The sequence below is a fragment of the Vombatus ursinus genome, unplaced genomic scaffold, assembly GCF_900497805.2.
Source record: "Vombatus ursinus unplaced genomic scaffold, bare-nosed wombat genome assembly UNPS02014798.1, whole genome shotgun sequence".
NCBI lineage: Eukaryota > Metazoa > Chordata > Mammalia > Diprotodontia > Vombatidae > Vombatus > Vombatus ursinus.
This window is the reverse complement of record NW_020954576.1, coordinates 53823879-53851420: the sequence shown is the minus strand read 5'-3', so window position 1 is coordinate 53851420 and position 27542 is coordinate 53823879. Positions and strand designations below refer to the sequence as shown.

Genomic DNA, 27542 nt, shown 5'->3' with positions numbered 1-27542 from the left:
GGCATGGTGTAAAATTGTGTTATAGCATTCCACTTTAATTTTGGAAATTTCTGTAATTCTGGAACAATTCTCATTCGTATTATTGAAATGCTTGATAAATATTCTGATAAAAATCAATGTATTTATCAGAGTTTATCATTACCTCAATGGAGACAAATTTTCTAGGCCCACTAGAAATTTTTTAAAAGTTCTCCAAACTTTTTTGTAATGGATGTTTTATAGTCTGGGGAAATGCTCAGTTTTTAAACATTCACCTGGAATTTTTCTGACAACAGCTTTGATATAGCCTTGAAAGAAGAAGTGAGTTTCATCACTAAAAATCACCTTTCCCTCTATCTTTAGTACACCAGCTTTGGTATTATCTTTCCCTTGACAGGTATGTTTTCTTCATAGCAATGGTTAATAGCAGTTGTTGTTGTTGTTTTTTTTTAAGCTGGTCTTCTTGCTGTTCTTTCAGCTTGAAAAAGCGTATGCCACACTATAAAGGAATCAATAATACCAACCCATTAAGTTGCCAGGTTCCTCTGAAGATCTTTTCTTGTTTTCTGTGAATGAATTAGATTGTTTTACAGCAATAGTTAAGTTCTTTATTTTAAACCATACTTGAGTGTGAGTGTTTCATGCCATTGTGGGTTTGAATGATCCTTGAAATGCTTTTCTGCCCCACACCAACAGCCACTGCAATATCTCTAACAGTCATTGAAGTATACTCTGTAGGGCAGGGAGGTGGCACAGTGGATAGAGCACCGGCCCTGAAGTCAGGAGGACCTGAGTTCAAATCCGGCCTCAGACCAAACACTTGACACGTACTAGCTGTGTGACCTTGGGCAAGTTACTTAACCCCAATTGCCTTACTAAAAAAAAAAAAAAGTATACTCTGTAAAAGCAACTACTTTTGTACCTTTCCTTGGAGGAATATCCATTCTTGCAATCCACAGAATTAAAACAAAAGAGAAGAATGAAACATGTGAATCACATTAAATCTAGCACTTAGATTACTAACTATATGTAGGGAAACCAGCTCAATCTGGTTTCACTTGATCAAGGTCTTACATTGTGTCACAGCACACAGGAATGATCAGTGCTGTCTCAGAATGAAGGAGATAAGGACTGGACTCGTAATTTCATTCATAAAGGGAACTTCCAAATGCGTAAACTACTTCTACTAATATAGGTTAGCACCTTTCCTGAAACATAGTTTTAGAGAGTTGTCTAGAGTACTGAGAGATTAAGTGATTTGCCCAGGATCACAGAGCCAGTATGTGATATAGGCAGGACTTGAACCTTCTAGCCATTACACCATAATGCTTCTCTGCAAAATGAAACTATATCAAAAGTACTACTTGTCCCAATTAATTTGACATTCCACTATAGATCTTATGTAGAGAGGAGTTAAAAAAAAAAGTGGTGCTCTCTTGCCTGATGCCCACAGGGCCAACTGTTGAAAACCATGTTTATCTAACATTGTGGTGAAATTCAGCGGGCTACATCTTAACAACATTGCCTCCACACACATCCCCTTCCCTTTTTCCTTGGGCAGGGGTGTGAAAGTCAGGGTGGCAAAGTAAGGGGAGAGTTGTCTCTGCCTTCCTAAAAGTTTTAGTCTCAACATGGCCCTATCATGCTACCATCATTTTCAAAAAGATTAGTTTCATTCTTCCTCATCCACTGGGCTTCTATCTACCCCCAGTTTCAAGAGGAAATGGGGATCCCCTCCTCCAGGGCCTTGCTGGCAGGTGCCATGAAAGAGGAAAGTCCCTACCCCACCCAAGACTTAGAGAAATATCTTCAGGCTGAAACAGAAAGATTGGAGTTAATAAGCTCTTTGTAAAGCACTTTAAGCAAAAATACATTATTCCATTTGATTCTCACAACAATTTCCCGAGATAAGTAGGACAGGTATTATTATTCCTACTCCACTGATGAAGATATTGATGGTGAAAAAAGGATGAATGACTTGCCCAGGTCTCACAACTAATCAGTGGTGAAGCCAAGACTACAATCCAGGTCTTTTGACCCTCAATCCATTTCTCTTTCTACTATCCCACAGGACTTTTAAATTATAGAAATCACGGTATGTTAGAGTTGGAAAGATTTTTAACAATAGTAATAATCACTAGCATTTATAGAACATTTTAAGGTTTGCAAAACACTTTTCAAATATGTCATTTTATCCTCACAAGAATCATGGGAGTTAGGTACTATTATTATCTTCTATTTTACAGCTGAGGAAACTGAGGCTGAAGGAGGTTAAGTGACTTGCCCAGAGTCACACAGCTAGTATGTTACCTGAGGTCCAATTTGAACTCGGGTCTCCTTGACTCCAGGTCTGGAGCTCTGGCTCCTGTGCCACTTAGATCATCTATTCCAACCTCCTCCTTTCTTAGCTAAGGAATTGAGGTCTCGAGATGGGCAGTGAATTGCCTAAGGTCACACAGTGAATTAAAAGAAGAGCTAGAACTGAAATTCAGATCACCACCCAGGTGGTGTCTGTGACAGCAGAGGTAGAGAAGGAAGAGGCTAGCTTAGACAGATCAAAGAAGATGACTTTCTAGCAGGGCTAGTAGCAGCTCGATCATAGGACAGTGTCTAAGAAGGACTAGGGGTGTGGTACAGATACCACTGTGAAATCTTTAATGGGGCACCCTCTTGTCTGAAAAAACAATTATCTTCCTGTTAGGTGAGACTGGGAGACAGGAGCTCTAAGTCTTGCACCTCTTTGCAAAGCACATCTAGAAGGGTTATTTTTGCCATGGATGATGATGGTGACAACTCCTTTCCCTGGGGGTGGGAGGGACTTGTGAGATGGCTGGCTTATTTCTCCAGACCTCAAAGGGGTGAGGGGTGCCCAGAGGCTGCTGGAGGCACGAGTACTAATTAGCTCATGCTCCATAATGGGGCATAATTGCCTCCCTGTGATAGGCAATTAAAGGAATCTATCAATTAGCACTGTAAGGGAGACTGAATCCTGGTCCCGGGCTCAAGGACTAAGAGAGACTTAGGAAGAGCTGGACTGGTGGGCAGCAACTTCCCTCTCTCTCTCAAACTTCCTCTAACATTTCCCCTTTTCTATTAAAGACTACATGCGGGTGTAGTATCTTTAGCTGCATGGGGTAGTGGAAAGAACTTTGAAACGGGTATCAGAAGGCCTAGATTGTATCCTGAGTAACTCCCTTTGCCCTGTCTGGGTCTCAGTTTCCTTAGCTATAAAACTGGGATAATAATAGCTGTCCTGCCTCCTTCATAGGATTGTTGTGAAGATTAAATGAGATAATGGATGTAACCATATTTTAAAAAAAACTATCAAGTGCCGTATGAAAATGATCATGAGTTTTGCTAAAAGATTGCTATCTTTTATTGTTATATCACCTTCATTTGTGAATATGCCCCTCTCTTAGCTAGCAAGTCACCCCTGGTAACAAAGAATAAAAAAATAGAGAATAAAAGCAGCTAAGCAAAACTAATACACCAACCTGACAATGTGAAGTCATGAACCAGAATTATGTGTACATCCACTGCCCAAAAAAGGAAATATTTCCTCACCTGCAAAACAACAAGATCAATGCAATTTAACCAATGTGTATTGAGTACCTACTATCTGCAAGGTGCTGCGGTGGATGGAGAGCAAGGCTTGTAGTAAAGGCTTGAGTTAAAATCCTGTCCCAGGCATTTACTAGCTGTATGGCCCTGGACAAGTCATTGATCCTCTGTTTGCTTCAGTTTCCTCATCTGTGAAATCACCTAGGGTTGTTGTGAGGATCAAATAAAATGATATTTGTAAAATGCTTTGCAAACCTCAAGGTGCTATATACATATTTTTATTATGTGCTGGGGATACAAAGATGGATAGAACATACTCTTTAGGACCTTAAGATCCAATAGAGGAGGAGACCTAAGATAGGTACACAATTAACTATCATGCAAGAGTGAAGACGGCAAATGTAAAGTTGGTGTTCAGACCAGGTGCTATGAGAACTCTGAGGAGAGAACAATCACCTTCAGATGACTGCGTGTAGGCTTCATAGAAACTCCTCCATAAAATGAGGCAGTTCCTTCCCTCTCCTGATGCCTTATGAATTGGGATGAGAATTCCTGAGCCTAAAGAAACCCTGTTAGAGAGCTTCAGACAGTGTGGTTTGGGGAAACTTTTTTTTTTTTTTTTGGCTTTTGGAGGTGATCAGGAATAAATGACTTGCCCAGGGTCACACAGCTAGGATATGAGGTCACATTTGAACTCAGGTCCTCCTACCTCCAGGGCCAGTGCTCAATCCACTGCGCCACTTAGCAGCCCCATGGGAACTTATTAGGTCACCTAACCAGAAGACAAAAGAGAGAGATTTTTTCTGAAAAGAGGGGATGGAAACAACCATAGAGAGGCCAGGTGAAGGTCCCGTCCTTAGGAGTGGCCTGTGCCCTGTGTCAGAGCCAGACCAAAGAAGACTGAGAGGGGCTGATATCTTGGGTCTGGCTCTAAAAGAATAGAGAGGAGACAGGTTGGCTTAGTTTAAAAAAAAAGTCATTGAAAATGGGGCATGGTGCTGGATGCCTCTAATATTGAGGAGGCTGAGCCTAGTGGATCTCTTGGGCTCATGGGTTCTGAGTTGAAGCAGGCCAAGCCAATGAGGCATCCCCACTAAGTCCAGAAGTAATAGGGTGAGACCCCAGGGCCATTAGGCTCCTTAAGTTGAGGGGGAGCTACTGGGGTCGTTAAGGAGGGGCACAGTTCAGCAAAACAGAAAAATGGAGCGGGTCAAAGCTCTTGGGCTGACCAGTTGTGGAATCTTGTCCATGAGTGGCACCCAGCATGGGTTTGATAAAGAGAACTAGTGTTGGTTTTTTTTTTCCTATGACTAAGTTAGAAAACCTGACTTCATGTCCCCGCTTGTCAGTCACTTACTACCTGTGTGACCCTGAGACAAATCAGACATCTTTGGGTCTCCGTTTCTTTATCCATAAAATGAAAGGGATTGGACTAGATAAGCTCTAAGGTTCTTTCCAAGCTTCAAACACTCTGGTCCTTTTCTCCTTTGAAAGAAGTTTAAGTGAAGCCATAAGCCCTCAAGATCATCCCCCTCCCGAGATCCTTCATGGTTCAGGGCTCAGGTAAGTCCTCCCAATGGTCTAACTTTACTCCTGCTTATGGAGTAGTAACTCCCTCAATTTCTTCATTCTCAACCCGGGTTCCTCCTGGTCCCTTTGGCGTCTCTCAGCCGCCTTTTCCACACCCCCTTCTCATTAAACATCTTGTTTTAGTCTTTTTGAGAATGTGATTTGAATTAACTCTTGGGAGAAAATCACAGAGCCTAGGGAAGAGGGGAGGGAAGTGAGGAGGGTGGAGTGAGTCACGTTTTCATTTGTGTGTGTTTTTTCAAACTTTCCGTTGAAAGTTTGGAAAATAACATCCTTAAAGTTGCCAGCCTGGGGCTCCATTGGTTCTTCTATCCATCTGGTTTTTTCTTCTCTCTGGGTGTGGCTTTTCTTTAAGTTCTACATTAGTAGTTCCAAATCAAGTCAACAAGTACTTATTTAGTGCCTACTATGTGCCAGGCACTGTGCTAAGCTAAAGATACAAAGAAAGGCAAAAGATAATCCCCAGTATTAGGGAGGTCACAATCTAATGGAGGAGATAACACTGAAAATTATGTAAAAATAAGATACATATATACACATGTAACTGGAGATATCAGAGCAAAGGCACCAGCATTAAGGGAGAATCAGAAAAGGCTTCTTGGGGTAGAATTTTAGCTGAGATTTGAAAGAAGCCAGGGAAGCAGGAGTCAGAGATGAAAAAAAGAGAATTCCAGGGCATGGGGGACAGCCAACGAAAATGTATTGAAGGGAGTTGGGAGATGAAGTGTCTTGTTCAGGGAACGGTAAGGAAACCAGTATCACTAGGTGGTAGAATCCATGAGGGAGATATTGAAAGCTTTCCTTGAGTGTGTGTGAGAGCAGGGAGGAATCCTACCGATTCTGACCGCTTCCAACCACCTATCACTCAAAGAAACATAGACTCAACAAATCTTAGAAATGCTAAAACCCTTTAGAAATAATCCAGTCCAAGTCCCCTAAATCTCAAAGCTTTACTGGATTTGGAGTCAGAAAATATGACAGCAGTTTACTGTTTGTATAAAGGTCTACTGCCCCAACCCCTTTGAACCTCAGTTTCTTTATCTGTAGACTATAAGCTCGCTGTTCATACTTCTAGAACCTAGCTGAGTGCCCGGCACATAATAGGCTCTTAATAAATATTTACTGAATTGAACTGGATCTATTAAATTAATAATAATAACAAGTCTTTATATAGTGCTTTAAGGTTTTCAAAGTATTTTACAAATCCTATCTCATTTGATCTTCACAATAGCCCTGGGAGCTAAGTACTATTATTATCCCCATTTTGTAGATGAGAAAACTGAGGCAAACAGAGGTTAAGTGACTTCCCCAGAGTCACAAAGCTAGTAAGTACCTCAGGCTAGATTTGAATTCAAGATTTTTTTTATTCCAAGCCCAACCTCTAATCACTATACCATCTAGCTGCCTTGCTATTAGTGGGGAGGTCAGCTGGATGATCTCCAAGCTTCCTTATGACTCTAAAATCCTATGATCCATCTGTTTTGTTAGGTTGTCAGTCTCAATACATTCCATATTTAGGATTTAGAGCTAAAGGAGAACTTAGAGTTCATCTAGTCTCATTTACAGATGAGGAGACTGAGTCACAGAGAGGTAAAGTGACTTGCCCAAGGTAGTAAACAGCTGAGCCAGGATTAGAACTCAAGTCTTCTGATGCCAGAGCCTATACTCTTTCCAATACTGCCATTTATATAATTTTTTTTTACATTTAAAAAGTGCCTTATATAATCTCCTTTGATCCTTACAAACAGCCTAGTCTGAAAATTATAGGCTTTAACTCTTGAGGCTCAAAAAAATTTAAGGCCATGTCCATGGTGACATATCTAATAAATGGTGGGATTTGAACCCAAGCCTTTCTTACTCCAGGCCCAATGTTCCTTCTCCTTTATCACACTACCCCTCCCACTAGATCAGTGGTTCTCAAAGTTTTTCAAAATAGTAGAACCCTTCAGTCTTAACAAAACTTTGGCAGAACCCCTGTAGCAAAAGCCTCTAAAATTATTAGTTTTGATGTCTATTGCCAAACAAGAGAAAGTTAATTTAAAAACCAACTTGGGGTATTACAGGGTTTCAGCACAGTTTGAGAAACACTGTGCTAAAGAAAGACGTTCACTTTGTGATACAATCTTTCTCTTACCTGTGGTGGCTGCAGGGTCCATCTGCGTCTCCTTAAAGAGATGTAACCCTCTCCACTCATCCAGGCCCTTTCTCCATCTTGGTAGTTATCCTGCCAAGGGCATCACTCCTGTAGCCTAATACTTAACACCAGTTGCCTCCACCCTATCCTCTGAGATGCCCCCTTTTGAATCTTAGATCCCAGGTTGATTATTGTCCTCAAAGAAACTTTCCTGTTCTGGATCCTGTTATTGGCCCCTCCCTTCCTTTTATCCCATAAAGTCTCCCCAACCTTCTCTGGTATTACCCTCACTCTAACACAAATTGATAAAAGAACAAGGACCTGAGGCTTCCAGATTTGAAATGAAAAACCACATTTTGCTTTACAAGTTGCATAGCAAACCTTGACTCTTCAGTAGAGGGGGTTCCAGGACTCCACCTGTTAATCCTCCCCAGTTCTCATCCCAAGTCACTGAGAGTATGCAGGGAGCCTCTCCCCAGTCTCTCCCATGTCAGATTGATACTGGGTTTACCCCCATCAAGTTGAGACATAAAGATCCTGTATTGTAAAAGAGGACTCACAAAATTCCTTAAAAGTTGAGAACTCCACATAAGAAGAGCTATCTATGGGGAAAAGAGCTTCCATATGTGGGGAAGAAACCCAAAACGGGGAACGAGGTAGTCTACTTGCATGAACCACTCCCTATTGCCACAGACCCTTGCCACCTCAGCTGCCCACGAGATCATCCCCCCAACCACCTTAGGCTTCCTCCATATCCCTCCCAATTCCTAACTTCCTTTGCTGGGATGGAGAACCAGCCCTCCCTGTCCTGGGAGGGCTACACACACACACACACACACACACACCCCCTTTCCTTTATCCTTCCCCTTGCAGGCTGACTAATCTTTCCCAGTGGCTGGGCTGCCGTGCCAGCAGCAGTGAGAACACACAACCACACGCACCACATCTGGCTTCAGTTGAGCATCCTTCCCCTCCCCCCCACCCCCTAGGCACCCAGCCCCACCCAACTCTAACTCCCAGCCCTGTTCTTTCCAGGCATTGAAGATTGCCCCCCTTCCTCCCTCACCAAGGTGCCCAATGGCCTAAAGTTGCAAGGGCCTTTCTATTTATCCCCAAATTCTCCCTCTCTACCTCACTGTCCCTTTTCCCCAGCCTCTCCTTCATAATTCCCTTCTCAGTCTTCCTTTAATCCTGCCTCCCTTGTCCTCCCCTATTTCCTTGTCATCCTCTTACTGGGATCATGCTAATCTTTATATCATTCAAAATTTAGTCTATGTGCTGCCAAAGGAATACCCTTATTTTCTGTCTGCCCACCTAATCTCCTGTTTTCTTTTCTTCATGCCCCCCCAACACTTATCAATGGGTCTTTGGGGGAGTCTAGACTTGGTGCCCTCTGGGAGTCAGTCCGAGCCTCCAGGGTGCTCTTCTTGTCCTCACAACCTAGGGTTAAGCCTATCCCTTCCATCTCTCTAGGCTGTCCTCCTCAGCCCCAGACCTCTGCACACAGGAAGCCTTACATTCAGGTCTGTTCAGAGGCACCAGGAACCAGATTTCATGACAGAGAGGAAAATGGGGTGACAGCTCTAGTGGGAATGTGCAGAGAAGTCACAATAGTGGCCCCTGAGCAGGAGCTTTGGGGGAGTACAGCCAGTTTCCCCAGAATCTGTAAGCCAGAGGGAAAGGGGGAGGAGCCTTCCAGCCCTTCCAGCTATTGGTTTTTCTTCTTCCTTAGCAACGGGTAAATATTTGCCCCACCAGGACCTGGGGCTAAAGCTTCTGTGTTGGCCTAGCCTGTCTGGGCATTCTGGTCTTTTGTCTTTCATCTCCCCAGCTCCACCCCTCTGGCTCCCCCCAATTCTCTCACTGATCCCGGGTTCCAAATCCCTCTGAAATCTTTGGTGGGGAATGAGGGATGGGACTGGGCTTGTTCTTTTCCACTCATTTTACCCTTATCCTTTCTTTACCTTTCTTCCACCCTCTGTTTTTCTATGTCCTCTTTCACTTAACCTCTTCCCACAATCCCTCTTTCTCTCCTCTCCTCCTTCCTCCTTCTGTCCTTCTGCCTCTTCTCTCTCCCTCACTTCTTCCTCTATTCTCCTTCCTCTTCCTCATCATTCCTTTCTTTCCCTCCTTCTACTGTTGTCCTTCTTCTTTCCCGCCTTCCTACACATCTCCCTAAATCTCCACCTCTAGTTCCATTCTCTATTCCTGAAACTGCCCAGTAGCATTCACTATTCTCCCTCCGCCACTGGACACAGTAGCTCCCCAAAGAGATGTTACTCTTCCCCAGAAGAGCCTTTTACTCAAAGATGCCCAGTAAGTCACTGGGGAAATCCTTCTCTAAGAATGTGCAGACTCCCCACCCACCTAATACATCTCCCATAGGAAGCCAGCTGCACCCATCCCCAGGACAAAACTGAATCTCCCAGATCTCAGCTTCATGGGTGTCAAACAGAGCTTGGATGCTTTTGCTGGACGAAGCTCTCACCCCATCCTCTTGTCCCAAGGAAATCCAAGCCAGGAAATCCAGAGCCATTCTAACCTCCTTTGGAGGGAGCCTAAGCCAAAAGGAAACAGATGCCCCCTGAGCCCAACCCTGGGGCGGGCAGTGGAGGGAAGGCAAGGGAGGAATCTTGAGGAAGCCTCTAATTATCCTCAGATGGGGCCTCTCCCCTTCCTCACAGCTTGGAAACCTCTCCCTCTACCTAGCTTTCCATTGCTGTGGCTACTGTTTAGGACAGTCCTGCTGGATGAAGAGGGAAAGTTTGCAAGACAAGTAAAGGTAGATAGGATCTGGAATCCCAGCAAAGAACAGAAAAAAAAAATGGGGGGAATGTGGATTGGTGTGAAATAGGGCTTGCACTTACACTAGTCAAGGGACTGAGTCCTGCCCTCTGGGAAATGAGCAGAGAGGCCCTGGATCGTCCTGTCCATCTTCCTGCCATCCAGCATGTGGCACAGCATCATTTCACAGCCCAAACCAATGAGAAGGGTAGCTTTTCCTTTGAGAATCCAGAGGGAGTTAGTTCACACTCTTACCCTGTTTCACTCTATCGTCAACCTGTTAAGGGGTCTTTCCTGGGACCTTATCCCCCATCCCTTTTGCTATATACAGTCCCAGTTATTGCAGTGGAGAGAAGGTGGAAGGACAGAACAGTTGAGAAATGAAAGGGAAGGAAACAACCCATGGAATTTGATAGGAAAAGTCCTTCCTCCACTTTTTTGATTTCTAGAGGAGGTCGGCTGGAGAGAAGAGAAATGGAGATGCAGCAGGGAAACTTCCTTCCAAGGAAGGGGAGCAGAAGGTGACCCCCATTCCCTTCTCTTTTCACTTATTCTCTACTCTGGACAGAGTTGTAATGTTTCTGTTTGTTTCCTTGGCAACAAGGAGAGGAAACCCCCATTCAGGAGGCCAGGGAGGCCCCAGGCAACGAAGACACCCGCATACATACACACACAGCCTCCTACTCCTGCCTGCATCAGAGCTCAGCTCCTCTTCCATTCTCTCTGCCTGCCCTTCCCCCTCAGGGGCCAGAGGGACTTGGGGTGCAATTTGCCCAACTCTCAGTCATTCTTACACTCCCTTATATCCCTGAAGATATTGATAGTTTAGTCCCAAACCACCGCTGGCCTCATTTACATATCTCCCTTCCGAAGCCTGTTTCCATGACCATTATAAGACAGGTTCTGGTGAAGAGCATATGATGGAGACTTTAGGCTGAGGAAGAAGAGAAAAAAAGAAGGATAAAGTCAAGAACCATACAGAAACTTTTTTTGGGGGGTGAGGCAATTGGGGTTAAGTGACTTGCCCAGTGTCACACAGTTAGTAAGTGTCAAGTGTCTAGTCTGAGGTCACATTTGAACTCAAGTCCTCCTGACTCCAGGTTCAATGTTCTATCCACTGCACCACCTAGCTGTCCTTATACAAAACTTTTTACCAAGGACCCCAGAAGTAGTCACAAAGTGCATAAAAATACACAAGCACAGCCCAGATGAGAGTAGTTTAATTGGTTATTATAGCATTGATAATAGACCTGTTGCTAATAATTTAGCCCACCCAGTGCCAAGAGACCACGAACCATATAATCCTTTTTCCCTGCTTCTTCACCGATTTCACACAAGAGTCCCAGGTAGCAGTCTGAGGAAGCAGTTACTAACAATGGAAGTAACTGGATTGGGATGTGGAGAGAGCCCTAGACTTTCAGCTGAGTCTTTGTCATCCCTGAAAGTGGCAGTACTTCAGGGTAGTTACATCTCTGAGGAAATGCCATTTCTTTTCAGCCAGATTTCTGTTCTGTCCTTTGCCTGACTTTCATTCAGCTCACAATCTGGTATCTAGTATGACTGTTACCTGGTATTGTTGATTGGAAATGTTGGGCAGGGTCATCTGAAGAGCTCAGAATTTGGGTTCAAGGTTTTTGTGGCTTTGGGAGAAAGGGTCTCCTTTAGGACATGGGATCAGAGTCTGGCATTAGACTTTCTTTGGAATCTGGATAGAGGATGTAGGGGAGAACTTGCCCAAGTTTACCAGTCCCTTGTCAACTTTCCCTGGCACAGAGATGGGGCTCAGAACCATCAGCCCTCCTCTATGGGACCCTGTAAAAGTAATGGCAATATCCTGGAATGGGCTGCCTGGTGAAATAGGCAGCTTTTCTCTGTTATTGGAAGTCTCCAAGCAAAGGTTGGGTGACCATTTGTAAGGCTTATGGCAGAGAAATTCTTGTTCATATAACTAGATAGATTAAATAGTCTATAGTCTTTTCCAACTTTGAGATTCTGATTCACTCAATCAATATTTATTATACTCTTACTATGTTTCAGGTACCATGCTAAGCTCTGAGGATACAAAGGAAGGCCAAAGATAGTCCCTGCCCTCAAGGAGCTCATAGTCTAATGGAGGGAGTTGTTTAGTCATTTTTCAGTCACGTCCAACTCTTCATGGGGTTGGACCCTTTTGGGGTTTTCTTGGCAAAGATAATGGAGTGGTTTGTCATTTCCTTCTCCAGCTCATTTGACAGATGAGGAAACTGAAGTAAACTGGGAGAGGACAGGCAAATAATTATGGGAAAACAAGCTATATACAGGATGAATCGGAAGTAATCAACAGAAGGTAGGCACTACAATTAAGAGGGATTGGAAAAGGCTGCCTGTAGAAGGTGAGATTTTAGTTAGGACCTCAGGGAAGCCAAAAGGTGGAGATGATTGCAGCTGTTAGCTCATTTTTTTTTTGTTTGTTTCCAAATGCTTCCTTGTGGCCTTTGTTGCTATATCCCCACAGAGTTATCCTTTGGGGTAGGGAGGGGAGGGATGGCTCTCAAAGCTTGGGCCTTGGCATTCTGATCTTTTCCTTCCCTTTCCCTCCCTCAAGGAACTTTGTCCCCCACTTATAGCTATCACCTGACTGTGGCTGACTCACCCCATCTTAGACTCACATCTCTTTCCAGTTGGTCCTCTTCAAAACCTAGCATGCAAAACTGGAACTCATTTTCTACCCTCTCCCTGTAGCGGTCATCTATCTATTCTCTCTCTTCCCCAGGGGCACAGTCTGTCCCTCCCTCACTCTCCTAGTTTCTGAAGCCTGAAGGTACGAGGTTGTTCCTGACTCCTTTCTCTTCACCCCTTACATTCAGTCAATCATCAATGTCAGCTCTTCTTCCGGCTGAAGGTTAGCTCTTCCTTCATAATTTTTTCATGGATTCTACCCTCCTCATTTTTTCAGCCAATAGCCCTATCTAGGCTCTTATTACCCCACACCTAGATTACTGCAATTGACTCCCAATTGGCTTTCTCATCTCCATTCAACATACTCCGCACCCAGGCTGCTACTGTAACCTTCCACCCACCCTGTTTTCATTTCATTCCACCCTCGCTCAGGAATCTACAGTAGTTTCCTATAGCCATTCCAAACCCCTCAGCTCAGCCTTCAAGGCCCTTGTACCAGTTAGCTCCCCATTCCTCCCCTCTCCAGTTTTACCTTAGTCCCCAAAACAGTACCTTCACTTCAACCAGGCCAGGCTTCTGACTGGTCCCAGCACAACAAATGAGTTCTTATTCCACTTTTTTGAGCCTTTGCACAAATCATTCCCTTCCCTTCTTTCCCCTCCCACCTCCACCAATCCACCGCCAGCGTCTTTTTTTCATTTAACCAATTGTTACTGAGCACCTCCTTCAAGCTCGGGCTCTGAGCCCACCTCCGCCAAGAAGCCTGCCTAGACTAACCCCACCCTGTCCTAACCACTCTATTCTTCCTGCTCTGTTTTGGGTTTGTAAGTTGCTCAGTAACTGCCTCTAAACTTGTTCCATGTGTGTATAGACTAGCAGCCTGAGAATGGGCAGAGACTTCTGCTTTCTTGGCTCTGGACACAGTAAATAGGCAATAAATACTTATTGCGTTCTGGAATCTCCTCATGTGACAAGAAAATTGAGGTTCCAGAAAGCTTAGTGACCAGTACAGGGTCATGCAGAAAGAGGCAGAGTAGGGGCTCGAACACCAATTTTCTTGACTTGGGCTTAGCTTATAATACTCTCCAGACCCCAAATTCTCCAACTTGGCAGCCTTGTCGCTATCTGTTCACTCCATGGCACCTTTCTTGGTGCCTCCAGCACTTCTTTCCATAAGAATCATAAGATTTTATAATTCATTTTATATATAGGGAAACTGAGGCTCAGAATGATGAAGTCACTTGCCCAAGGCAAGCTAGAACTAGAACCCAGGTCTCTTGACTCTCAGTACAATGCTTTTTTCCATTATATCAAGCCAAATTCTCCTTCCCACCACAAATCCATTATTCTACTTTTTGGTCTGTTTTTGGCTACGTACTAACTTCTGAATCCATTCACTATACTGATTTCCAGGGACCCAATCTGTGGCACCATCCTCAGGACTATTTGGTCCTGGGGAGGGGTAGAAAGAGAGAAATGGCAAATGAGATCCTCTGGTCTTGGTAAAAGCTTTGAGTTTGGAACTTCAGATCCAGTATCTAGAATAAGGCTTTGAAGTTGAGATTTAGAAGGTTTATAGGATCAGGGGGTTCATCCCTCAGAAATAGGGGGGTCAAAAACTCTACCCTGGGCCCAGAGAAAGACTTGGGGTGCTAAATTCTTTCCATTGCTGTCTCCTGCCCCTTTCTTCCTACAGAGGGGGAGACTCCAGGTTGAGAAGGGTTAAATGTGATTTTTCTTCCCCAGCTCAGAAGGGAAGCCAGGCTGGCTGGGTGGGGGGGCAGGATGCCAAAGGGGAGGGGGGCTGAGGCAGACGGGAACAGCATGAGCCCCATCCCTCACGTTTCTCTGGCTCTCTCCTTCTCCCCCTATACCCCCGCTCCTGGTTTGGGGAACAGAAGAGGGAAAACAGAGCTTTTGTTTTGTCGGGGAAGCTGATGTTGGTGGTAGCAAAGTGCCACACCCTAGATGGGGAGAGAACTGCTAGGGTGGGGAGCCAGGCTTATGTGTTCTTTGGTCTTAAAGATAGGGAGAGCCATATGCCTCCCAGTCAGGCAACCACCCTATCCACTCTGCTCTGTCCCACTAGTGATGGGACCCCAGTATTCCAAGGCCCAGTCTCTTCCCATTCTTCTTGATGTCAACTTGGACAAGCCAAAGTCCTATTTGTTCCTTAGCCCTCCTCCTTCTCCTTGGGTCCAGAACTCAGACTTGGGAACTCGGGCATCTTCTTTCAACTATTAGAGGCTGTGGAGCTGGAAAAGAACAATATAATTCAATTTCCTTGTCTCTTCATTTATAGAATTAGCTGGAGGAAGGGGGATTTGGAGAGTACATCAGAATAGGTATACAGCCTGGGTCTTGATATCTGACCCTGGAGGCTGTGGAGGATAAGGGTGGATAAAGTTAGGGACACTACTCATAGTATATGGGTAATGGAATGGAACTAGATAACCTGGATTTAGAGTAAGAGCAGAAGCCTGCCATAGCTAAGCTGGACAAGATTAGGAACTTCCAAGTCTAGGTTTTGTGAGAGCCCTATGGAGTTCACCAGTCTGCTCCAGAGCCAGCTACAACTCAGAACCGATCAAGTGGAGAAACCTGGACCTCACTTTTGGTTTCTGGAAAATCAGGGTCAGGGCCAGGGATTCAACAGTCCAGGCTTCCATTCCCTCTACACCCCCCAGCTCCAACCCACTGCCCCCTTTCTGATGAGAATGGGCATAGCGATTCAGGCATCTGGCCTCTTAGCCCCATGCTTGACTCCCCTCCTCCTGGCCCCTCCAAGAACCACAGGAATCTGGGACCCTGGTGTCCTGGCAACGTGACGCACAGCTCTGGGCGTCTGTTTTGAATTACTAGTTAAAAATAAGTCCTACAGTTAAAGAAGGGAGAGGGGCTGAAGAGGGGGGGAAGGGACCTAGGTATGTTCTTCCTCCCTTCTTCTGGGCCCAACATCTGGCAATCTTGGTTCTAGTTTATGAACCTTGGGGAGATAGCCAGGATGGGATTCAGGTCCCTTGGATCTTGTTTTCCAACCTGGGTTTGGGTTGGAGGAGGTGGTGGGTGGGAGGGAAGGATAAAGGACAGAAAAATTCAGAACCTTAAAGTGGGTAGGTGATTTGGATGTCTCAGGTATCCAGAGCTCCCTGAGCCCCTCAACTGAATGCAGGCATCCCTTCCCCCACACCTGGCTTGCTCAAATCTTAGTTGCTGAATGGGCTGCCCAGATGTGGGCAGGAGGGGGAATGGGGAGGGTGACTCATTGGTTACTATGGTAAGGGAAGGAAAGGAAACCCATGGGGAGAAGTGGAGTGAGTCATTTCTTGGGTACCAGCCTACCCCCCAACTGCCTGGGACCCCTTAACTATGCCTTCCCCCAGCTCTACTATTTGGCTCCTATTCCCCCTTCCAGATACTCCTGATCCACCCTTTGCCCACTCCCCCAATCTGGTTTTTTACTACTCGGTTCTTAGCCTCTTGAAAGACGGGAAAGGTTTTAATCTCTGGGCAGGCAGATAAGACTCAGACAACAGGGACATCAATCAAAGTTACAGTGTACACTGGGGCGCATGGGGGAGGACATCGTGAAGGGCCTGGGCACCCCCACTCGATTTCATCCTAAGGCCCTACTGCCCACCCTAAGAATTCGGTGGGCATGTTGCTGTCCCTTTAAGAATGTGGCCCCTCCCCTCTTCCCAGGCTTATTTGAGCCTTAGCTCCACAGCCCGGTGACTCAGACTCAAGACTGTCCAAGAACGCCGCGTCTACACGGAGCGGCCTACTTACCCAAGAAGGGTTAAGACCAGAACTCCGGGAGGTCGTGCATCCGAGCTCAGAACCCTATCGGGCACCTGTCTCCGAGAGGAGGCTCAGCTGCCCGACTTCTGCAAACCTTCTTCCCTTCCCTGTCTTCAGGTCCTTAATCTTCAGGGACCCCCTGCCCACAGGGCGCTGCCACCCTGCCTGCCATGGATACCCCATCGCAGCGGCGTGCCACCCGGAGCGGGGCACCGGCGGGCTCCACCCCGCTGTCCCCGACTCGGATCACGCGGCTGCAGGAGAAGGAGGACTTGCAGGAGCTGAACGACCGTCTGGCTGTCTACATCGATCGGGTCCGTTCGCTGGAGACGGAGAACGCGGGCCTGCGCCTTCGGATCACCGAATCTGAGGAGGTGGTGAGCCGGGAGGTGTCCGGCATCAAGGCCGCCTACGAGGCCGAGCTCGGGGACGCCCGCAAGACACTGGACTCGGTAGCCAAGGAGCGCGCCCGCCTGCAGCTGGAGCTGAGCAAAGTGCGGGAGGAGTTTAAGGAGCTCAAAGCCCGGTGAGTGGGCCCCGGTTGCGAGAACCTCCATACAGCCAAGGGAAAGGGTATGCGTTGGGAGGGTGGAGTGGCAGTGGTGGTGTCTGTAGCTCCCGAGAGCAAGAAAGCGGCAGGTGGCATAGCTGGGCAGGAGAGAGAGAGAGAGAGAGAGAGAGAGAGAGAGAGAGAGAGAGAGAGAGAGAGAGAGAGAAAGCATCCGGGCTTCCTTCTGGGAGGTCTTCTCAGATAAGAGAGGAGGAAACCATAGGAAGGAACAATTTTGCCTGTTCCAGAGCCCCTAACTCCCTAGATGGTTAGGCTGTCAAATGGCAATTACATGTCAGGTCAGAAGAGCCTCCGAGTAGGGGAATTAGGGGAATGGGTGCATTTGGAGGTGGTGTGGGAAGCAAGTTGGAAAATGCTACCAATGGACTCATATGTCAGGGTGCCTGGGTTCCTGCCTGAGGAGCACTGGCTGAGTCCAGATGGGACTTTGCCAGGCTCCTGAAGCCCCAAGGAGAAGATTGGGCAATGACCAACTGGAGCTGGCATTGGCCAGTCAGGAAGTCCTAGAGGTGTTGGGGTGGTTGAAAAGGTCCTGTCAAGTATTACCCTTGCATGAATTGGCACCATGCCTACCTTGCCCTCCCTGCACATGGTATACTGGCCAAGCCTGGACTTCCAACCTGGCACAATACCTAGCAGTGCTTTTGTGGGGGTAGAGGGAAGGTTTAGAAGACTGCTGATTGCCCTTTCCCCCCTACATGGGGGCATGGAAACTTCCTCTTTCAGCCAATGGTGAGCTTCGGCACTCTTGCCCTTCTTGGAAGAACTCTGCGAGCCTCCCTTTTTGTAATAATGTGTCCTCTTCCCTACACCCCCGACCCCCAATTGCCTGGGTCCTTTCCTGATTTTTTTTTTTTTGCAGTGGCTAAGCAACAAAAAAAGTTTTTGCCCCCAGAGTTCCCAGAGTCCTTGGCCTCTCTGGCATGGGAATAAAAAGAGAAAGGGGAATAGCTAGAGATTCCAGTCTGGACTATGCTGTTCCTGTGTCCTACCTCAAAGGAAAATTGGGAGGATATTTACCCTCTGAGCCTAGCACCCTCTGATCTCGGTGAAAGTTCAGTCTTAAGTTGGTGGGAGTCTGTCTTTATTGCCTGCCTACAGACCCCAGTCATTCTTTCTGCCTGGGCTGGTCACTTTCATTTTCTGTGGTCAGGTTTGTGCAACTATGTCATCTGGTTCATCCCTTTCCTCTCTGACCTTTTCTCTTTGCCTTATTAAAATACTCGGAGATTATGATTTTTTTGAAAATCAGCCGTTGTAAGTCTGCAGCCTCTCCCATGGCCCCTCCTACTCTCCTCCACCCCACCCCACCCCACTTAAAAAAAATGGCTTTGGGGAGGATTGGTCTCTTTGTACCAAAGTCCTAAGGCATTTCTTTCTGCAATGCTTGTATCTGAACTCTCCTTAGTGAGACCAGTAAACGTGTTTGGAGATTCCTCAGTGAATCTGGAGATTTGGGATTCTGCCCTTCCTCATACTTTCCTTAGTCATTTTCTCTAAAGTCGTTTTTTTTTTCATCTATTCCTCTCTAAAGAATTCCCAGAATATTTCTTGTGCCTTCCCACCTCCCCCCCACCCCCAATCTCCTGCTTTCTGTTAGATTTCATCCTACCCTTTCCCCTCCTTCAATCTTATTCCATATTGGCCCAGGAAGAACCCAAGTTAGTTAAGTGTGAAAAACAACTAATTCTCCTCATGGCTTTGCTTAAATAATTTAGCCCATTTTTTCCCCCTATGTGATCTGATTAGTTAGAGAGTGGAAAGGAGGGTGACTAATTAGGACAGGAAGGAGACAGTTGGAGTATCTCATTCATTTTTCTGAGTATGATCTCTCAAGGTGAAGGAGTCAAGAAGAAATACGTTAAGAACTAGTTAATAGTCTTAAATTAGTCCTGCTTTTAGTTCCTTCTGGAAGGAAAGATTTTGGCTCCCTTTTTCTTCGAGAAGAACAGTGGGGTTAATAGATCCGTCTCCGAGTTGGTCATTCTTTTCTTGCTTTTGAAACTGTTGTCTAACTCTCCTGCCTATTTTGCAGCTGTCCCGTCGTGGGTTCTGGGATGGCAGTGAGTGTGGGGAGGTGGGAGGTGGGGGGAGAGACAGGGGTGTATGCTATGTATGTGTTATATTTAGCCAGTTGCCTCTGTTCTCCCCCACAGATCCTGGCTTGGGGTGGGGCTGGGCTTCCGGAGAAGGCTGGGTGCCCTGGGGGCAGTGGGGATGAGGGTAAATTTCAAAGGGAATTTGAAGGCTCTGGGTTGGGGTGCCTGGGATAAAGGGTGCTTTCAGATCTTTTTTGTCTCTTTCTACCCCAGGATGGTAGAGGACTGGGGATAGTACTCTTCTCATCCTCCCTGTTTGTACATACAGATGTCTGAGTGCAGTGCAGATGTCTGGACTAAAAGGAAGCATTTGGCTCAGAGCAAAGAGTAGTAACAAGAGGTGGGGAGGGAGCTGAGGGTTCTTTTGTAGGTACGCACACACACACAAAATAGCAAGTGTTGATTTAATGTTTAAAAAGCGTTCAGGGCCAGGCATGGAGATATAACCACAGAATCCTTCTCAGACCTTGCTCTCAACAACACCTTCCCTTTACTAGATTCTGGAGCCCAGAATCTAAGGAACTCTTCATATTGGTAAGTGTGCAAAGCCAAGGCCCCCATCTTGTGGGGTATCTGTGACCCTCAGACCCTTCCTTTTTTTCCACTGAGTCAAATAGGATTCAACCTCTGAATCTATGGAAAGTAGAGTCAAACTTAGAGGAGTCCTGGGTCTTGGGCAGTCAGGATCAGTAGCTTCGGAAAATGTTAGGGGGGAGGCAAGGGGAATAGTGGACAGCTGTATTGGTGACTCACAGTTGCTGCCTTATTATATCCCCACCCTGTGGTGGTGGTGGTAGTGGTGGTGGTGGTAGTGGTGGTGGTGGAGAGGGTGGCTAACAGAAACCTCAAAGAAAGAGAACGAGTGTAGACTGATGGATTGTTGGATCTTGGTGTCTGGGGACTAATAACCAAGAGCCCAGGTTTCCCCCTCTTTGGCAAGAGTGGTCCCTATAAGGATTGCTTACATTCCTAAGCCCTTTGAGATTTACAACATGCTTTCCTGATACTACTATGTGCCATGCACCATGCCAGGTGATGGGGATAAAGAGACAAAAATGAAACACTCCTTGCCTTCAAGCAGTTTACATTCTCCATACACACATATACATATGCATAGTAAATACAAAGTAATTTCAGAGTAGAGAGTGCATACTAATAATGGGAGGGGGAGGGGACCAGGAAAGGTCTTATGTAGGAAGTAGTACTTGAGCTGAGCCATGGAGTGAGCTAAGGATTCCAAGAAGAAAAGGATGAAGAGAGACAACATTACAGGCATGGAGGACAGACTGTGCAAAAGCATAGAGGAGAGAGATGGAATTTTATGTAGGAGAACAGCAAGAGAGTTGATTTGGCCTGAACATAGAGGGCTCAAGGAGGATAATGTAACAGCAGTTCAGGAAGATGGGTTGGAACAAGACTATGAAGGCTTCAAATAACAAGTGAAAGAGTTTGTATTTCGTCCTAGAGGCACCTGGGAAAGCCACTGAAGTTTCTTGAGCAGGTGAGTGACACAGCCAGACCTATACCTGCCCAAGTTTGTAGATTTTTTTTTCATAATTTTTTTAATAATTAATTTATTTCAAATTATCAGCAATCACTTCCATAAGCTTCTGAGCTTCAAATTTTTCTCCATCTCACTCCTCACCTCCCTCCCCCAGATGGCAAGCAATCTGATATAGGCTCTACATGTCCATTCCTATCTGAGTTTGTAGATTTCATGTCTGAGACCGAACTCAAACACTGTTCTTGTGAGTCTGGGTCCTGTGTTCTTTCCACTATGCCATGAAGCTTTTCCATTGGAAAAATCACCCTGTTTGGAACCTTCCTCTTCCCCTAGCCCTTATTTTGAGAGAAAGGGATGGGAAGTAGAGGGGAATGCCTTCCTCCCTTGTTGTTCCTCTTGGGGGGATTCCAGAATCTAGAGTTCTAGGTAGGGAAATGGTTCTGAAGAGGTCTTGTCAAAGTCAGGCTGGAGAGCACTTACAAAGTTATGAGTTGATGAGATGGGAAAGAGACAGAGCTAAAATCCAGCCAACTTTGATGGAGTAAATCAGCCCCTTCATCCCTTTCCCCATTAGGGTCCCTGGGGAAGAGGAAGTCTGAATCAGCAGGGGGAGACCCCAAGCTTCTGAAAGAGGAACAGTCTCTTCCCTCTAGACATAGCCCTCGTGCTCAATGATTTCCTGGATTGCTCGACCCTCCCAGCTCCTATGTGGACTAGGAGGCTGAGGCTCTGGCATTAAGAAGATTCTAACGTTCTGTGATTATAAGAGCAGGAAAGTGCCTTAGAGAGCATGGAGTCCAACCCTCTAATCTGACACATGAGGAGATTGAGGGCCAGAGTTGATATCTCAGAATCACAGAATTTTAGAGTTGGAAGGGACCTCAAAAACCACCTAGTCCAATCCATACCCCAAAAGGAATCCCCACCACAACACACCCTACAAGTGGTCATCTGGCCTCCATTTAAAAACCACTACTGAAGGAGATCCTGCAACCTCCCAAGTCATCCCCTTCCAATTATGCAAAGCTCTAATTGTTAAGTTTTTCCTTACATCAATTTTTTTTACAACCATCTGTAAAATGGGGATAATAACATCTACCTCACAAGGTTATGATGAGAATCAAATGAGATAACATACGTAAAGCACTTTGAAAACCTTTAAAAAATTTAAAAAACCATAAAGAATTATGTAAAAGCTGATTATCATCATCATCATCATCATTATTTGCCTCTTTGCAATTTCTGCCCTATAGAAGCAAGCTAAGCAAGTTTAATCTTTGTTCCAAATGACATTATTGATGACAGCTATTATTTCTACTCCTGAGTTTTCTCTTCTCCAGACTTAATGTCCCTAGTTCCTTCAACTGATACTCTGGCAAGGTCTTAAAGCCCTTCAGCATCCTAAAAACATCCTCACTGCCCTCCTATGACTCACATGATCCCAGAATTTTGAGTTGAGAGGGACCCTGTTAGCCATTTAGTTCAATCTATACATGATAGAGATCTCTACCATACTACAACTGACTCTCTCCAGGTTTTTGATGTCCTTCCTGAACTATGGCTCCTGGAACAGAGCATAATACTCCAAAATGTAGTATGACCAAGGGACAGTATAGTGGGAGTCATCTCCTTTTTCCTAGAAGTTATACCTCTCTTGTGGCAGTCCAAGATTCTCAAGGGACTTGTCCAACCTCACATAGCCAATGTAGCATCAACCAAAAATAAAGTCCAGGTCTCCCAACTCTCAGGCCAATGCTTTTTTATACCACACTGTGCCATCTTTGTCTTGGGTATCTAGTTATAAGAAAACTTTAGGTTCAGGGGCTAGAAGTCTCATGAACTGGAACTATGCTAGAGGTCAGAATTTTTCCTTTTGACCCAGATAGACTCTTTTCTATCTCTGTGCTCCTACTTCTGCCCCATTAACTCCAGAAGTGGTACAACCCATACCCTCGCCCCCTGCTCACAATAATTCATATTTTCATAGCACTTTGAGCTTTACAAAATTCTTTTATCAAAATAGCCTTGTAAGGCAGGTAGTATATATGTATCATATATACATATATATTTATAGAGAAAGGATGGGGGGAGTCAGACAGATTATGTATCAACTCAAGTTGTGGATGCTTCCTCCACCAATGTAGATGTTCCATTGATCTATAACTTGTAGTGTTAGAGCCCTTTGAAGTTAAGTGACTTGCTCATGGCCATGCAGAACTAGTAGGTGTCAGGGATATGAGTTAAACCTAAGTCTTCCCGACTCCCAAAACTGGCCCTTCATTTACTACAATATTCTCTCAATGTAAGTAGGATCCTCATTTTACAGATGAGAAAATTGAGGCTCAGGCAAGTGAAGTGACTTGCTTGGAATCATCACACGAAAAAGGGTTAGAGATGTTTGAATTTGGATCTCTTGTTCTCTAAGTCCAGAATTCATTCTTTCTACTATACTTCTCACTGCTTCTTAGCATGATGACCAAGATTTGTGCTAAGCTACTTAGTAGGAGTTGGTGAAGGCACAGGGTTCGTTTGGTTGGCTGGGGGTATGTGCATGCATGGCAGAAGTATAGACAGATTCTTTGTATCCAGTTTTGCCTTTAGCCAGAAGCCAGTTCTGAATCCTGACTTGGAAGTGATGTTTCTCTGCCTCTCTGTCTCTGGCTCCATCTTTCTCCCTCTGTCTGTCTTTGGAGGAGGCAATGCCCTTTGACAGAAACAAAAGCTAATTATGTTTCCCCTGCAAACTGTGGGGGTGTGTGTGAGCCCTTTAGGGTTCCTTGATCCCTACTCCTGATGTAAGAAATAGAGAAGTGGGGAGGGACTGGATTGGTCAAGACATATCCTTGGGTACTGGCCTCCCTATCCAGTGCCTTAGCCTAGAGCCTGCAAAGGATTTAAATTTCAAGAGAATCACAAGAAAACTTCTTTTTTTTCCATTTCTACTGCTCAAATTTCTCCTAATCAGTCAGAATATTTCTCCCCCTAGCCCTAGTAAGGTAAGGATCCTGACCTCAATATGCAACGTATCTGAGCATTCCTTAACCCCCACCCTTACCCTCAATTCAATAAACCTCAGTGTTGGAGTCAAAGCTAGGCACAGCTGTCTGGGACAACTGCAGAGAGAAGCTGGCTTCTGGTTCTGATGCACCCGTCTCACAGCAGCCCTTGTGCTCTGCTAGAATGTTAGAGCTGGAAGGGACCTTAAAGATCATCTAACCATCTCATTTTACAGATGAGGAAACTGAGCCCCAAAGAGGGAAAATGTTTTGCCCAAGGTCACACAGTTTGCCCAAGTCTACTGACTCCCAAGTCTAGTGCTCTTTCTACCCAACCCCAATTCCTTCTTTTACTCTTTCTTACTCCTCAGAGGAAAGGAAGACAGGCTTTCTATCTGTTTTCTTCCTTTTGCTCTATAGAGTACAGAAAGTTACTGATATTTTTACTAACTGGTTAAACACTGAATCTCTCCCTCAAATGATTTGTGGAGATCTCAAATCACTTTAGACTTTTGGTCCTAGTCCACGGTCCAAAAAAGCACTATTATTAACTGATCCTAAAATAGAGATATATCCCTATTAAACAATAAATTATATTAAATAATATTAACATAATGTATAACTAATATATCATATACTGTTATGTAATATAATATATAATAAAATATATAGTATAATGTTACATCATATTAGACATGAAAATATTTACATTAAATATGAATATAATAACCAAAAGCATTTACCAAGGATTTCTTAGCGATACTTTTTTTATACAATGTGTTGTTAAAGCATTAACAATATCGTTGTTTTTAAAAGAACACTGATTAGAACTGGCTAATTACCTCACCAGTAATTTCTCACCATTGGCTCATGTGGTATTTAATTGCTAATAAGAAAGAGCAGTTGGTCTTTTAAAAATTAAATATTTTATTGATACTACTGGTGCTTTTAAAAAACACCTGTCTCTTCTCTGTAGCTCCTCATATCCCCGCAGGACTTTGGCAAGAAAGAAATATAGTACAGTAAAACAAACCAACCCATTTTCCATATTTGATAAGGAAAACCCTCATCCACAACTATAGTCCATCACTTATCTGCTGAGAGGAGGGAAATGTGCTTGCTGCCAGTGGTCTGAAGTTTCCAAGTTATCGCATCGATTGGAATTTTGATGTCTTTCTTCATCCCTTCTCCACTTAGGATAAGAAAAAAGAAATTTTAGTATAGTAGATGCAAGATTGTATAGCGTAGACAACAGGAAGGACTTTCCGGTATCCGTAGATCAGGGTTGGGGTCACCCTGCAGAGAGATAGGGGTGACATTTTCAATGGCCAGCATTCCTTCCTTCCTCCCTTCTGTCCTGTTTGTTGGCTTCTGGCTTTTTTTTTCCTCAGGCTAGGGGATGAGGTAGTTTGGGGACTTTATTATTCCCTTGGGGAGAAGGGAATATAAAGGGAGTGGGGGTGCCTCCCTCTGTCTGACTGGGAGAGGAAGCTAAAATCTCTTCTCTTGGAGCCAGGCATAAATCTGGCTGGCATCCCAGGGGTGGGAGCGCTGAGTCATGGTGGGAGCTAGGAAAGAGAGAGAAGTCAAGATCATGGGATTATAAAGTTTGGGGAAGAGAAGGCTGAAGAAATAAGTACTTTTTAAAAAAACAAATTCCAGCTTTCCTATGAGGGTTGGAGGTTAGTTTCCTGAGCTTTCTGGCAATGAAATATCAAGACTTGGTTATTTTGGTGGGGTGAGGAAGAGTTATGTCAAAACTCAGGAAAACAGCCATGTGAGGTGGCACTTGGAGAATGAAAAGAATTGGCAGGATGGATATAATGGTCTCTGGGGAATCCTCTGGCCTCGTGCTTCTATGAAACAGTCACACAGGGAAAAAAAGAGAGAGAGAGAGAATTGAGGCAAGGAACAGCCGTTTCTCCTCGCACTCAGGTTGTCGTATGGAGTGGGGGGGGGGGGATGGGGCACCTGGCTCTCTTCTAGACTAGCTAAGGGGATTGGAAGAAGAATATGATTTAGAAGTCCACTATTCTGGAGTCCTCAGCTCCTGAGCTGTGGGGATACCCTGCCCCTTCTTCTTAGATTGGCATGTGTTTACCCAGGCCTGAGGCTAGAATGCAGTGGGACTAGAACGCTCAGATTTTCCCCTTCCTTCATTTCATGACTTTGGGGTGGGGTTCCTATACTCTTGCTGGTTATCAGGGTTATTAGCCATGACCCAGAAGACTGAGGGTTAATAATAGTTGAAGAGGGGATGCTGAGGTTGAAGTTTGGGGGGAGGGGATTCCCCTCAGTCTCAACACCTTGGACAGCTGCCTCCTTCATTTTATCACTGCCCTTGTTTACCTTCTCAGTCATTTCTCCTCCCACCATTCTATTAGTTCTTTCTCTAGTCCCTATTTCCTTTTGCCTAAGTAGACAGAGGTGACTTTAGGCTGAGGTAGAGAGGAGTATAAAAGGACTGAGATAAGGAAGAAAAGGAAGTAAGGAATGAAGAGAAGAAACTCATTTAGCTGGAGGTTGAGTTAGGAGGGCTGGGGTACATAGAAGCCCCTGCCATTTGCTTCCTAATGAAGGGCCTTGGCATTTTGGCCCATAGCCTCTGTACAATGCCACGTTGATACACCCAACAGCTGTGACTCAGCCCCATGGCCCCCTGCCAATCCCCAGCTCTTCTGTTCTCCAGTTGTGTCTGAACATGTAAATAGTCGTCTTTTGTCCCCTCCCCCCAACACACAAAACTCATCTTCCCTCCCTGGCATCTAGTCCTGGCTAGCTTAAGGGAGGGGGGCAGCAGGAGAACAGCTGGGAGCCTGGTGGCTCTGGATGGAGATCTGAGGGGCCTCACGCCTAGGGCGTGTTGGCAAGTGTCATACCAAGTGAGGTGTGGAGAGAGATTGCCACACCTAGTGCATGCTTGTGGATGTCTCTTGGGGGTGCCTTGGGTGTGTTCTGTACCTATGTTCCATATATTTAGAATTAGGAGGGGGCATAGGCAGTGTTTTGTGTGTGGTGTGGAACACTGTGTATATGGGGGAGCAGTGAAAGAGAGGAGCCCTTTATGACCTTGCATGGGCACTTCCTCTTGCTAAGGGAAAGGTAAAGATGGTATAGAATCACAGAAATATGGAATGTCAGATCTAGAAGGGACTTGAAGGGTCATCTAGTGGAACCCCCTAATTTGATGATGAAACTAAGTCCCAGAGAGGGTGAAATGATTTGTCTACCATCTCATAAGTGGTAACTGACCAAACAGGGGCACAAATTTCCATCTGTTGACAAGTCCTGTCCACTTTCCACTATGGCATGTTGCCTCTGGGACCCTGGAACCCCTATTACTGCCTACCTTCCTGCCTCCCTCTTTTCCAGAGGCTTTTTCTCCACTCAAGGAAGGGTCCTGGATATCTAGAGTGAGGGATGCATGGGGGAGGTGACAGATGGGGAGAGCAGAGGACCCAGGTGTCCCTGGATTCCACATCCTGCCCACCCGAAAGTGGTTTCAGAGCCACAGACCGCTCAGGAAACCAGGTGGTGGTTTGTTTTGGGGAGCAGGGAATCCATAAACCCTGAAACTTACTTTTTGTTTCCTACAGTACATGGGGAGGGAGGTTATATATACATGTATGTATGTGTTTGTGTGTGTGTGCATCTCCCTTAGTCTCTCTGTCTTTCTCTAATGCATGTGTTCTATTGCTCTCTCGTCCTCCCTCACTGTCTCCCCCTGTGTTTGTCTCCTACTGTTGTCTTTCTGTGTGACACTTGTCTCTCCCCATGAGTCTCTTGCTATTTCTGTCTACCTCTATCACCCATGGAGCGTGTGTGTGTGTGTGTGTGTGTGTGTGTGTGTGTGTGTGTGTGTGTG

At 45.4% G+C, this 27542-nt stretch overlaps 1 protein-coding gene and 1 long non-coding RNA gene across 2 annotated transcripts in view; one reads left to right on the top strand and one right to left on the bottom strand.

The window, feature by feature from the left end:
- Positions 1–421: 421 nt before the first annotated feature.
- LOC114050121 lies at positions 422–10983 on the bottom strand. The gene is made up of 4 exons (XR_003569937.1): positions 10905–10983; positions 10132–10266; positions 3474–3543; positions 422–478 (listed from the first exon to the last, which is right to left on the bottom strand). It is a non-coding gene; the product is annotated as an uncharacterized LOC114050121 (long non-coding RNA).
- Positions 10984–16434: 5451 nt separating this feature from the next.
- The window catches only part of LMNA (lamin A/C), a 24827-nt gene continuing 13719 nt past the window's right edge, over positions 16435–27542 (top strand). The window contains exon 1 of the mRNA XM_027871087.1: positions 16435–17033. Coding sequence (XP_027726888.1) covers positions 16678–17033 — 356 coding nt within the window. The 5' untranslated portion in view covers positions 16435–16677. The remainder of the gene's footprint in view (positions 17034–27542) is intronic.